This window comes from Bufo bufo, chromosome 3, assembly GCF_905171765.1.
Source record: "Bufo bufo chromosome 3, aBufBuf1.1, whole genome shotgun sequence".
Lineage (NCBI taxonomy): Eukaryota > Metazoa > Chordata > Amphibia > Anura > Bufonidae > Bufo > Bufo bufo.
In genome coordinates, this window is record NC_053391.1 from 226,326,845 (window position 1) to 226,340,189 (window position 13,345).

The 13,345-nt window shown below is 42.5% G+C and overlaps 1 protein-coding gene across 7 annotated transcripts in view; it reads left to right on the forward strand.

Annotated features, from left to right (window-relative positions):
- The window catches only part of TRAF3IP3 (TRAF3 interacting protein 3), a 74,722-nt gene that overhangs the window by 33,317 nt on the left and 28,060 nt on the right, over window positions 1-13,345 (forward strand). For all 7 annotated transcript variants that reach the window (XM_040424015.1, XM_040424014.1, XM_040424020.1 and 4 more), the window contains 4 exons: window positions 1,646-1,709; window positions 4,685-4,709; window positions 6,197-6,226; window positions 12,566-12,661. In XM_040424015.1, the coding sequence (XP_040279949.1) occupies window positions 1,646-1,709; window positions 4,685-4,709; window positions 6,197-6,226; window positions 12,566-12,661 (215 nt within the window). The remainder of the gene's footprint in view (window positions 1-1,645; window positions 1,710-4,684; window positions 4,710-6,196; window positions 6,227-12,565; window positions 12,662-13,345) is intronic.

Here is a 13,345-nt window from a genome sequence, read left to right on the forward strand (position 1 = left end):
GGGACACTTGATGCAGTCCGTAGGGAATAAGGTCAAGCTCCTGAGGGGGGTTTTCGGCAATACGGAATACACTCCACTGTGGGGCAATCCTGTGCTGCCGGAATTCCTCTCCCTGTCTGAGTTTGGGGCATGGAAAAGGAAGGGTATTCTGAGGTTGGGCCATCTTTTGGAGGAAAAGAAGTTCATGTCATTTGCCAGATTTCAAGAGAAGTATGATCTGCCTAGAACTCACTTTTATAAGTACCTTCAGGTGAGACATGCATACAACTCCACTTTTAAAGGTACGACTGAGGTGGCAGGGAGAGATGTTGCATTGCACCAGATTCTGTCCAGGGGGGCGAGGAGAGGTATGATTTCCTGTATATACAAGCTGCTGCTTGAGAAGTTTCTAATGTCGCATCCGCTTACGGCTAAAAGTAAATGGGAGAAAGATGTTGGCGAATTAACTGATGACCAATGGTCTGACATACTGGAGGCGATACCTCTCTCTTCCTTGAGTGTAGGACGTAAACTCTCGCAGCTGTTTATTGTCCATAGGGTCCACAAAACACCGTTTTTTTTGTTCCGTATAGGGTTCAGACCTACGAATGAGTGTCCAAGATGCTCTGTGGTGTCTGCAGATTTGTTGCATATGATGTGGACGTGCGAGAGGTTAGGGAGATACTGGGAGTTGGTACGTCAGACAATACAGGACGTTTACAAGGTACGAATACCCTCTGACCCGAAAGTGTGTGTGTTAGGATATGTCTCTGAATTGGCCACTGGGCAGGTGCATAAAATAGCTATAGGGAGAATGTTATATGTCGCTAGGAAGTTAATAGCCCTACATTGGATACAGACAGCGCCGCCAATCCTAGGCGAATTCCTAAGTGCGGTTGACACAATGCTGAGTTATGAACGGATGGTGTACCAGAAGCGTGGATGCCCAGCGAAATTTGAAAAATTGTGGGATCCATGGCTGTCGTTTCGACGTCTGAATAGAAATGTTTAACAATGTGCCTTTGTATTTTGTAGGTTAGGGTGGGGTGGGATGGGGGGGGGTGGGGAGGTTGGATTGAAACTGGATTAATACACATAGTTTGGTGCCCTTTTTGTTATTAGTCCTATGGACAATATGTCTCTATGTCATCCTTGTATGTATTGTGGAAAAACGTGTATTTACACTGTAAAATGTTTAATAAAAATGATCTGATTTAAAAAAAAAATAGGGGTAGGTAAAGGTCACATGGTCCACACCTGAACAGGAGGTGTGGACATACAAGCAACACACATCACTAATTCCAGTTCACCAGTTTTATTAGTCAGGCTTCTGACATTAGTATACATACAATTAAGAGGTTTTTGTATATTTTTTTACCCTACACCTTTCCTTCTGAACTGTTCTAGTCCCTCCTTCTGTTCCAATACCTCGCCTCCGTTCTCTATCTGCACTATCTTCCCCTCATTCCCCAGTTTAAACTGCAATAATTGGAGTTCAGAGGAATGCAGCAAAATATCAATTGTAAAATACAGCCGCTGCATTGTACATGCCGGATTACTATATTATACACTAATTAATAAAATGTTTGGTCTTAAAATAACTTAAAACCAATAACTACTAGATTTACAGGCAGAGCATTACCATTATCTATCTATTCCTTTACAGGAGTTCAGACAATCCAGGAAACACCAAAAATCTGTTTAAAGAAGGACTCCAGCCAGCAAACCGAGTAAGCAGTTTTCCCGTAGAAAATGATTAGGCAGTTGTTTGCTGATGTACTGTCTGACTGTTCTCTGTTGTGGTAAAAGCACTGTATATCTGGACTCATCACCACAGACACTATAGGTCACATTTATTAAGACCGCCGTTTTGGAGGCCAGTCTTAATAAGCTCCTGCGCTGGCAGTGGAGTTATGTAGAGGCACCGGCCTCTCTATAACGTTGGCATATCCATTGCCGATTCTAAATGTAAGACAGCTTCCTTGCTGTCTTACATTTAGACCATTTTCTACGCCTCAACTAGGCATAGAAAATGATGAGTGAGACGGGCCTGGCGGCCTGTCCCCGCCCACACCACGCCCACTTTTTTAGACCTGTGTGAGCGGGGAAGAAGTTGCAGATTCTGCTGCAACATGGCGTGCGACAGAATCTGCGCCAGATATACGCCACGAAAGTGGCGTATATCTGTTTATAAATGACTCCCTATGTGTAAGAAGTGCAGAGGCAGTGCTGTAGCTGGTTATTAGATGGAAACTGACAGCTCTAATTGTATAAAATTAGCTGCTTTTGCTCAGCATGTTCTGTCTATTATAACTTTTCCATGAGCTCCAATTAATATGGCTTTTGCCACTGCCACAATGCCAATGTATGCGTGTTTAAAGAGGACCTTTCACTAGATTAAAAAATCTAAACTAACTATACAGACATGGAAAGCGGCGCCCAGGGATCACCCTGCACTTACTATTATCCCTGGGCGCCGCTCCGTTCTCCCGGTATAGGCTCCGGTATCTTCATATGTTCGGCTCCACCCAGTTGAGCCTGCCGGCGTCTCATTCTCCCATGCTGTAGCGCTGGCCAATCGAAGCGCTCAGCTCATAGCCTGAGAGTTTTTTTTTTCTCTCTCAGGCTATGAGCTGAGCGCTGCGATTGGCCAGCGCTACAGCATGGGAGAAAGAGACGCCGGCAGGTTCCACTGGGTGGAGCCTAACATGTGAAGATACCGGAGCCTATACTGGGCGAACGGAGCGGCGCCCAGGGATAATAGTAAGTGCAGGGGGATCCCTGGGCGCCGCTCTCCATGTCTGTATAGTTAGTTTTGATTTTTTAATCTAGTGAAAGGTCCTCTTTAAAGTCCACATGCCCTAATAGGGTAAACGGACATGGGTTCTTGATCATACTACCACTGTAACCACATGATGACCCGCAGGAATATATAACTGCCGACTGTAATCCTATTGTAATTGCTGGCAATGCTTCACAGATATGGGCAAAACTGCCCTTGTACCCTAACCACATTAATGCTGCAGCCCTGTAAAATTACTTTGACAGAGTAAATGCTAACTGATACAAACCCCAATACAGCAAGAACTATTTAAGAAAAAAATCCTCAAAGCCAAAAATGCTTGACCAAGGGTTTTAAGTAAATAAAGTTTTTTAATTGTATAGATAAAAGTTCTGCAACTTTTTAATACCCCTTGGGGGCAATGTATTATCAGTTACACCAAAATACTGGTCTACAAAAGCTGCAAATTATTGTCGCAAGACTTATTTACACAAAATTTTTGCTTAAGGGAGCCATGCCTCCCATGGACTGACATTTATTATAATTGAAATTGTCAGAAATTATAGAGCACATCTTCACCCAGCACGGTATAAGGTGTACTAAAGTAGATTTTATTTTAATATTTACAGTTATCTAGGAGCTTTTCATATTCCACAATATTTCCCATTTTCTATTAATGGTCTATGCTTTAAATAGGCAATCAATATCTGATCAGCACAGGGTCAGACACACTGCCATCATGCTGATCAGTCCTTTCAGAGTAGCTCCAGCACCAGAAGCTTCATCTTGTACACACTTCAGAGCTACTACAGAACAGCTAATCTGCGAGGTTGTGGGGTGTCGGACCTCCACTGATCAGATAGGCCATCAGTAGTAAAGAAGTGGACAAACCCTTTAAAGTTGCATTTCAGTCCAACATTTTTTTTTCCTGTGACAGTAAATATTTATTGTATTCTGATCAGTGCAAGTGTCCATTTTCCAAGGTGTGAGGAATCCAGCATTGTGCTGTGAGGGAATGAAGAAGCATGGATGAGAAGAAAGGATTTATTACTGTGTGTCCTGCTATCAGCCCCTGTAGCGTCCTGACTGGAAGTAGAGGATCATTCTGCAGAACAAAGAAGAAATATTTATGGCCACACCAGAAAAATCTGGTGGACTGAACTGCAACCTTAAATGCACCAGATTTATTATCTCTGGTCCCTTAAAGAGCACCTTTCATGTTTTTTTATTTTAGTTTAGATAAGTACCTTTCCTTGCTGATGCTGCCACCCTGCCTGTTTTTTTTTCAAATAACGCTCCTGTGCCCCGCTGTGCCCCCCTGCAGTTTTCCCGCTCAGTATGTTAATACTGAGCATTGATACAGGGAGGAGGAGACTCCAGGGTTTCTCAATGGGCGTCTCCTTCTCCCTGTCTGTGACACTCTCCGATGTGATTGGATCACAGCACAGCCAGGGAGAAGGAGTCTCCTCCTCCCTGTACGGATGCGCAGTATTAACATACTGAGCGGGAAAACAGCAGAGGGGCACAGCGGGGCGTAGGAGCGATATTTGAAAAAAAAACAGGCAGGGTGGCAGCATCAGCGGGGGACCTTTCATGTTTCACCCCGCAAGGAAAGGTATTTATCTAAACAACAATAAAAACATGAAAGGTCCTCTTTAAATACAAGTTTACAAAGTGCTGTGTACACTACACAGAAGCTGCCAAACAGGTGAAATAATTCATGGCCATAGTATGTTACATGATCCTGGAAGATCCACTTTACTAATAATGAAAATTGGCCTGGAGTTTCTCTTTAGCTAATATTGAAATCTTTGTAGCCAGAAAAAATTGCATACTGGGACATATGATGGTGACTCGTGTTTGTGTTTATAGATTTATATTGTAACTTTATGTAATCTATTTCTTATTTTTTAACTTTTACAGTTGTGCCATAGCTGTTTTGAATGGGGTAAGGATATACATGATTCTTTAATGGTTTAATGGTATAATATAATCAGTCGTTTTCAAATTGTTGTACTAAAATAATAATAATAATCTTTATTTATATAGCGCCACCATATTCCGCAGATCTTTACAATTCAGAGGGTTCATGTACAAAACAAAAAGCCTGAAAATATGTGTTTTTACGGCACATTTGAAAGTAGGGAAGTTGGGAATTAACCTGATATTCTTGGACAGAGCATTCCAGAGAGTAGGTGCAGCTCGAGAAAAGTCTGTGAGAAGTACGAATTATGGAAGATGTTAGGCCCCTTTCACACGGGCGGGAATTCCAATGCGGGTGCAATGCGTGAGGTGAACGCATTGCACCCGCACTAAATCCGGACCCATTCACTTCAATGGGGCTGTGTACATGAGCAGTGATTTTCACGCATCACTTGTGCGTTGCGTGAAAATCGCAGCAAGCTCTATATTGTTTTTCACGCAACGCAGGTCCCATAGAAGTGAATGGGGCTGCGTGAAAATCGCAAGCATCCGCAAGCAAGTGCGGTGCAATTTTCATGGTTGCTAGGAGACGATCGGGATGGGAACCTGATCTTTATTATTATCCCTTATAACATGGTTATAAGGGAAAATAATAGCATTCTTAATACAGAATGCTTAGTAAAATGTCCATAGAGGGGTTAAAAATAATAAACAAATTTAACTCACCCCATCCACTTGGTCGCGTAGCGGATCTCCTCTTCTACTTTCTTCAGGACCTGGCTAAAGGAACTTTGATGACGTCACTTCGCTCATCGCATGGTCCATCACTATGGTGATGGACCATGTGATGAGCGCAGTGACGTCATCAAAGGTCCTTTAGCCAGGTCCTGAAGAAAGTAGAAAGAAGAGGAGATCCGCTACGCGACCAAGTGGCACCTAGATTTGTTTATTATTTTTAACCCCGCAATGGACATTTTACTACTGCAATATGCCTTTGTTGTTTTACATGCATTTATGTGCAAAATAAAAATATAATAAATATATATAATGCTCTACAAATAAAATTATAGGATTTTTATGGAAACTGGGAAAATTGTAGCATATGCTGTTGACATGGGCTTCCTGTCAGTCCCCTAATGTTGCGGGAAATGAGAATAAAATAATTTGTTCTCTTGGGACGCAAGCTGCTATAAAAAGTCCCTGGCAGCAGGTTACCCCCCTCATTGGCAAGATATGCATGGTTGGCTGAGTTTGCAATTTATGAGTATTACTAGCTTTTATATAGTAATTACGGTACTTTAGATCTCTATATGTTGTCCGTGTGTATAAAATAACACTGACTGTTCCTTTTCCATTAAGTTAACAAGGTAATGTTGGCAAATGTCTGTATTGTAATATGAATGTTTTCAAGGATTTCAATTTATCTTAAAGACATTACTGAATTCTAATACAGGAAAGTTGACCATATACTGTACATTTTATAATGTGCATACCTGTTGCTTATTCTTCCAGGAGTTACTTCAGCTTTCTGAATATCTGATGGTAAGTAAAAATGATGGGGGGAATTTATCATGAGGGGAATATTTGAAGTCAGAAAATCACAGAAAAAATATAAAACATCCTGTACAATATGATAATGAGTATGCGGATGTGCTTGGTTACATTTATAAAATCACGGAAAATAATGCACTATGCAAACACAACATGTGGACTAAGCCCTCACTCTGATATAATAAAATCTGAGACTCTCAGTCAATATATTTTGATCAAACCACATCTGTGCCCGCCTACCCACGCCAAGGTGGTCTCAGTCGGGCTTGAGTTGGTGCACTTTATGCCACCTTCATCAAATGTCACATGTTGTTTAATAAATTTGTCTTAGGCCCCTTGCAGACGAGCATGTCCGGATGCGTCTGCGACCAGGGAAAATCATGCGAGTAGGTACGCTTTTGACTGCCATTGCGTTCCGATGTTGTTTTTATCGCGCGGGTGCAATGCGTTTTGCACGTGCGTGATAAAAAACTGACTATGGTACCCAGACCTGAACCCGGACTTCTTCACTGAAGTTCGGGTTTGGGTTAGGTGTTCTGTGTATTTTATTATTTTCCCTTATAACATGGTTATAAGGGAAAATAATACCATTCTTAATACAGAATGCTTACTAAAATGTGGCTTTAGGGGTTAAAAAATGTAATTAAATTAACTCACCTCATCCTGTTGTTCACGCAGTCGGCATCATCTTCTTTCTTCTTCTTTCAGGACCTGTCAAAGGACCTTTGATGACGTAATCGCGCTCACCAGCTCTTCTATCTTCATTCAGCAGGACCTGCGCTGATGTCACCGAGCTCACCACATGGGAGCACGATTAACTCATCAAAGGTCCTTTGGCAGGTCCTGAAAGAAGACGATGCCGGCTGCGCGAACAAAAGGATGAGGTGAGTTAATTTTCTTTATTTTTTAAAGGGCTTCTGTCACCCCCCAAAAGTCATTTTTCATTTTTGGGCTAATTAAAATCCTTATAGTGCGATTATTCAATATATAGTGATCTTACCTTTTTCTGTTGTTTAGTTTCTTTAAAAACCACACTTTTATAATATGTTAATTACCTTGCTACCAGCAAATAGGGCGGTTACTTGCTGGTAGCCGCCGCATCCTCCTTTCAAAAAAACGCCCCCTCCTCCTGTTGATTGACAGGGCCAGCGAGCGCTCTCCTCCTCCGGCTGGCCCTGTCTGCAATTCAAATCCCGCGCCTGCGCCTTACGTGTCTTCATTCGGCGCAGGCGCTCTGAGAGAAGGACGCTCGCTTCCTCAGCACTCCCTCAGTGCGCCTGCGCCGATGACGTCACCTCAAAACCCGAAAGAGAAGACGTCATCGGCACAGGCGCACTGAGGGTGTGCTGAGGAAGCGAGCGTTCTTCTCTCAGAGCGCCTGCGCCGAATGAAGACACGTAAGGCGCAGGCGCGGGATTTGAATTGCAGACAGGGCCAGCCAGAGGAGGAGAGCGCTCGCTGGCCCTGTCAATCAACAGGAGGAGGGGGTGTTTTTTTGAAAGGAGGATGCGGCGGCTACCAGCAAGTAACCGCCCTACTTGATGGTAGCGAGGTAATTTACATATTATAAAAGTGCGGTTTTTAAAGAAACTAAACAACAGAAAAAGGTAAGAGCACTATATATTGAATAATCGCACTATAAGGATTTTAATTAGCCCAAAAATGAAAAATGACTTTTGGGGGGTGACAGAAGCCCTTTAACCCCTAAAGCCACATTTTACTAAGCATTCTGTATTAAGAATGCTTTTATTTTCCTTTATAACCATGTTATAGGCGATAATAATACAGTATATTGACCTTTATCAATTTACTTACATGATCTCCTAGCAACCATGCATGAAAATCGCACCGCATCCGCACTTGCTTGCGATTTTCACGCAGACCCATTCATTTCTATGGGGCCTGTGTTGCGTGAAAAACGCAGAATACAGAACATGCTGCGATTTTCACGCAACGCACAAGTGATGCGTAAAAATCACCGCTCATCTGAACAGCCCCATTGAAGTGAATGGGTCTGGATTCAGTGCGGGTGCAATGCCTTCACCTCACGCATTGCACCCGCACGGAATTCTCCACCCTCCTCCTGGAGTGAGATTGCAACTATAAAAAAATTTTTTTAAAGAAAGTCTTGTCACAAATCTGTAGTGAAAACCATTAACATAGCTAACTACACCCACTTTCCCACCCATATTTCAAAACTGGAATGAGTGGTGAAAAAATGCAAAAAGTCGTAAAATCTTTGTGGAACTAAGTCCAAAAAGTTGCAAAAGCTCTATTTAGCGACAGAATTCTGGAATGAAGGCATGATAAATCAGGGCCGATATGTGCATGTGTGGGATGTCACAAGTAATCTAATACTGGAAACACTCGTTTTCACTTTACTTTTTAAATCAGTGCTGCTATTAATAGTCCAGCCTATTGTTAAAGTGTCACTAAGCTTTCAGAAAAACGTTTGATATTTTATAGCGACATGTGAAAGGTTTGGATTGGTGGAGATCCAAGCGTTGAGACCCTCACCAATCACTAGAATGAGAACTAGCACTCACATAGCGCGCTTTCTCTCCTCGCTGCAGGAGATGGAGTCAAGATGGGACTATAGACTTTATATTGAGCTTGCCTCCTGCAGCGAGGAGAGAGTTGTTCTAGTGCTGTCCAAACTACAAGCAGCATGAAATCAAGACAGGCTCCCTCAATAGCAGTGACTCATGGTTTACTCTGAAATGCTGCGATATTTCAAAGAAAACAAAGATTTAAAGCAAAGCATGGTGAGAAGAGTCCAAATACATATTTGTGTATTGGGAGAGACTTGTCAGTCAAGCCAAGCAGAGAAGCCATATAGCAGACTCTTCTTCATGTGCTTGTTTTCAATGTTTTACAAATGCCCACATTTATTAAGCAGGTATGCCGCTTCCACTATAGGACCTAGTGATCATGTGATCGCCAGTTGGGGACAGAGCAGAACTACCAGGGCTTAGCAGACACTGATCAGCTCTGCCTGTGTAAAATGCCCCCACTACTGGCTGTTTTCCCCTGTAACTGGGGCTCCTATGGATGTCCCAGTTACATTGGAAAAGTGCAAAGTTTAAAAAAATCAGTGTCCCCAAGAGGTCTTTTATTGTTTGCCAAGAAAAAAAAAACAAGTAAAAACAACTAAATCATCCATGCCATCTAAAACCATCACCATAGTCAAAACTGCCGACACAAAATAGGGAACCCTTTTTAATCATTTATTTTATATTTAAAAAAATAAAAAGCTATAGTTTGAAAACAAAGCGGAACATTTATGAAAATTGGCGTTCCCACACTCTGCGCCGGAGTGAGATGCCTTTTAATAAATAAGGCACATCTCTAACAGTCCATGCAACACAAACTGATGTCTACACCAGCCAATTTACTAGTTTCTGGCCTAAGTTATAGTAAACTCAGCCTGCCATGCAAAGCCCCTCCCCTCACACTAAGCCCCACCCCTCGTACTAAGCCCCTCCCCACATGCTAAGCCCCAACCCTTTCTGCAACCCTTTAGAAAAGTGTCGAGAAGATCAAAGAGTTGCAGATTATACCATAAATATGGCATGCAACATAATTTGCAACTTTTTAAACCACTTTTGTGGGGATAAAGACATTGCTAAATGTCCCCATGAAAAAAACGCTCATGTACACAGATCCATTGAAATGAATGGTTCAGGATTCAGTGAGGGTGCTATGCGTTCACTTCACGCATTGCACCCGCGCGAAAAACACGCTCGTGTGAAAGGGGCCTAAGGCTACTTTCACATATGCGTTTTTAATTAAGGGTTTGAGATCCCGCAGAGGAGCTCAAAACCTGAATTAAAAGGATCCGTTCCATTTAATACACCTGGATGGCTCAGTTTCGTCCGGATCCAGTATTAAATCAAAACTGAACAAATCTGATCAGGCATGAAAATCATTGTAAGGGTACTTTCACACTTGCATTTCCATTTTCCGTTATTGAGATCCGTCATAGGGTCTCAATACCGGAGAAAAACGCTTCAGTTTTGTCCCCATTCATTGTCAATAGGGACAAAATGGAACTGAACAGAACGGAATGCCCCAAAATGCATTCCGTTCCATTTGGTTGCGTTCCCAGACCGGAGAGGGATGCAGAGCAAAACTGAGCCGGCATGACCCACAATGCAAGTCAATGGGGACGAATCAGTTTTCTCTGACACAATAGAAAACAGATCCGTCCCCCATTGACTTTTAATGGAGTTCATGATGGATCCGTCTTGGGTATGTTAAAGATAATACAACCGGATTGTTCATAACGGATGCAGACGGTTGTATTATCAGTAACGGAAGCGTTTTTGCTGATAACTGCCAGATCACGCAAAAACGCAAGTCAATGGGTGCCTAATCCTTTTTTTCTGTAACGACTGTTTTGCAAACCAGACACAAAAATACTGATTGCAGCGTTTTTTTCTGTCCCCAAAACGCAACTGAAGTGAACTGATGTATACAGATGCATCCTGATCAGTTTTCCCCTATTAACAATGAATTGGGACAAAACTGTTCAGTTTAATCCAGGTTTTGAGATCCTCTGCCGGATCTCAAAACCTAAATTAAAAAAACTCAGATGTGAAAGTCGCCTAAGAAATAAAAATGTTAGGACCATTAAAGTTTAATTGAATACCTTTTTTTGCCCCGCTGATGCTGTCACCCTGCCAGTTTTTTTTAAATATCGCTCCTACGCCCCTCTGTGCCCTCCTGCTGTTTTCCCGCTCAATATGTTAATATAGAGCATCGGTACAAGGAGGAGGAGACGCCAGGTTTTCTCAATGGGCGTCTCCTTCTCCCTGGCTGTGCCGCGATCCAATCACATCGGAGAGCGTCACATCCAGGGAGAAAAAAATAATAATAACCTTCTCCCTGACTGTGACGCTCTCTGCTGTGATTGGATCGCGGCACAGCCAGGGAGAAGGTGATGCCCATTGAGAAACCCTGGCATCTCCTCCTCCTTGTACTGATGCTCAGTATTAACATACTGAGTGGGAAAACTACAGGGGAACACAGCGGGGCACAGGAGCGATATTTTAAAAAAAACAGGCAGGGTGGCAACATCAGCGGGGGTCCTCTGTAAGAAAAAGGTATTTAAACAAAAAAAAAATCTATGAAAGGTCCTCTTTAAGGCCTTTTTAGGTCTGGTCATTAAGGGGTTAAAGTATCTATCCCTGCAGCAAATGTATTTTCCAGCCTTGGCCACAGTGATACATTTTGTGCAGGTCTAAAAAGCCTAAGTATACGCCATCTATAAGATTAGTAAATCTGCCCCTATGTTTTCTCCGACATTGAGTAGAGTCTCCATGTAAAGCATATCTTTCTGTGATGAGGGATCCTGTCAGGTTCTCCGGCTGCCTGTGGTCTGGACATCATGACACAGGTGACAGGTCCCCTTTGAACAGACTAGATGTAGGTTTTTAATATGACCATATTACTCAAGGTAGAATTATATTAAAATTGATTATAATTGGGAATGTTGTATCATTTTTCACAGGTGAGGTTTTAGCAGCACACTGGCTTTCTGCGCTGGTCTTGATATCCCCTGCGCTGCTGGAGGATGCGCCTAATTTATGATGAGGCCCAGGCCTCCTGCCTAGTCCTCCTGCAGTCTGTGCACCTAAAGAGAAATCTACGACGGCTCAGAGCTGCCCTAGATATCTGGCTTCATTTGCGCCAAAACTGGAGTAAATGAAGATAAATTTGTTGTGGTGGCTGGTCACTCCCCTGTCCTTGCCATGCCCCCTTACTGAATAGTGGCGAGGACAGCGTAGTTTTTTTTTTTACGTTTTAACGCCACTTTTTTGGTGCAGGGAGATGATAACTCTCCCCCTAAGTGTACAGCCACACATGCAGGTTGTTTGATGCAATTTCTGAAGCCAAAATCAGGACTATGTGATAAAAGAAGAAAAAATATAAAGCGCGGATAATGCTTCTTCATTTTCTAAATCCATTCCTGGTTTTGGCTTCACAAAGCATATAAAAACCTGTTCCTTAAAACAATCCAAGTACCCAGTTCACAGGTCAGTGATTTCCTTCAGTGATTGTGAGCCAAAACCAGGATTGGAGCCTCCACAGACATAAGGGAAAGATCTGCTCCTGTTCTGTGCTTAGAGCCGCACCTGGTTTTGGCTCTCAATCACTGATGGAAATCACTGACCGAACACTGAAGTGTGAATGAGGCATTAGTGAAGTTATTTATGTACTAAGTGGTTTTTACTTTAGAGATATGAATCAGTTAGCATTGAATTTGTCATTACCAGAGATTGATAAATGAGTAATTTGTCATTAATTAGATCTGTTATCTGTTTGCAGGAGGCCCTACACAGGGAGCAGAAACTGAAGAAAAAGCTTTGTGCCTTACAGGAGCTCCTAAGTGTGCTTGTACAGGCCTCCGAGAAGTCATGGATGGTAATTTCTGACTGTTGTTGTACTGTGCAGTAGTGAGCCAATAATAACAGCAACAGCTAGAATATAATATTGAAAAATATATTGAATAAATTATCTAATTACAATAAAACCAAAGAAGAGGAGTTTGTGCCCAATAATGTTTACAGTCTGAGGGTAACTATTAACTAATCAGCCAATCAGTATGTGCAGAAAGGCACTTGACGTTCGGGTGCCTATCACGCTTTGAAGTCCGTACATTGCTGACATGTCTGTGGTGTACTGGTATACGGATTCCACTGCGGGGCCCAGTGAGCGATGTACAGGCAGGAGTTAAGCACAGAAGACATTGCTGCTCCTGCCTGTACCAGCTCCGATGTGCTAAAGCCTAGGATAGATGTGCTATGCCATGCTTTAGTGGAGCCAGCACAGGCAGGAGCAGCAATATCGTCTGTGCTTAGCTCCTGCCTGTACATTGTTCACTAGGCCGCGCAGTAGAATCTGACATGTCAGCAGTGTACGGACCTCAGAGCTTGATAGGCACCCAAATGTCCGGTCCCTATTTCACAAAAATAAATAAACATATTAGATAAAATCATATTAGGACATTTAGAATAGGTTTTAATAAACTGTGGGTCACATATATTAAGACCGGCGTCTAAAACAGTAGGGATTGTTTATTCCCATACATAGGAAATGGCCAATGTT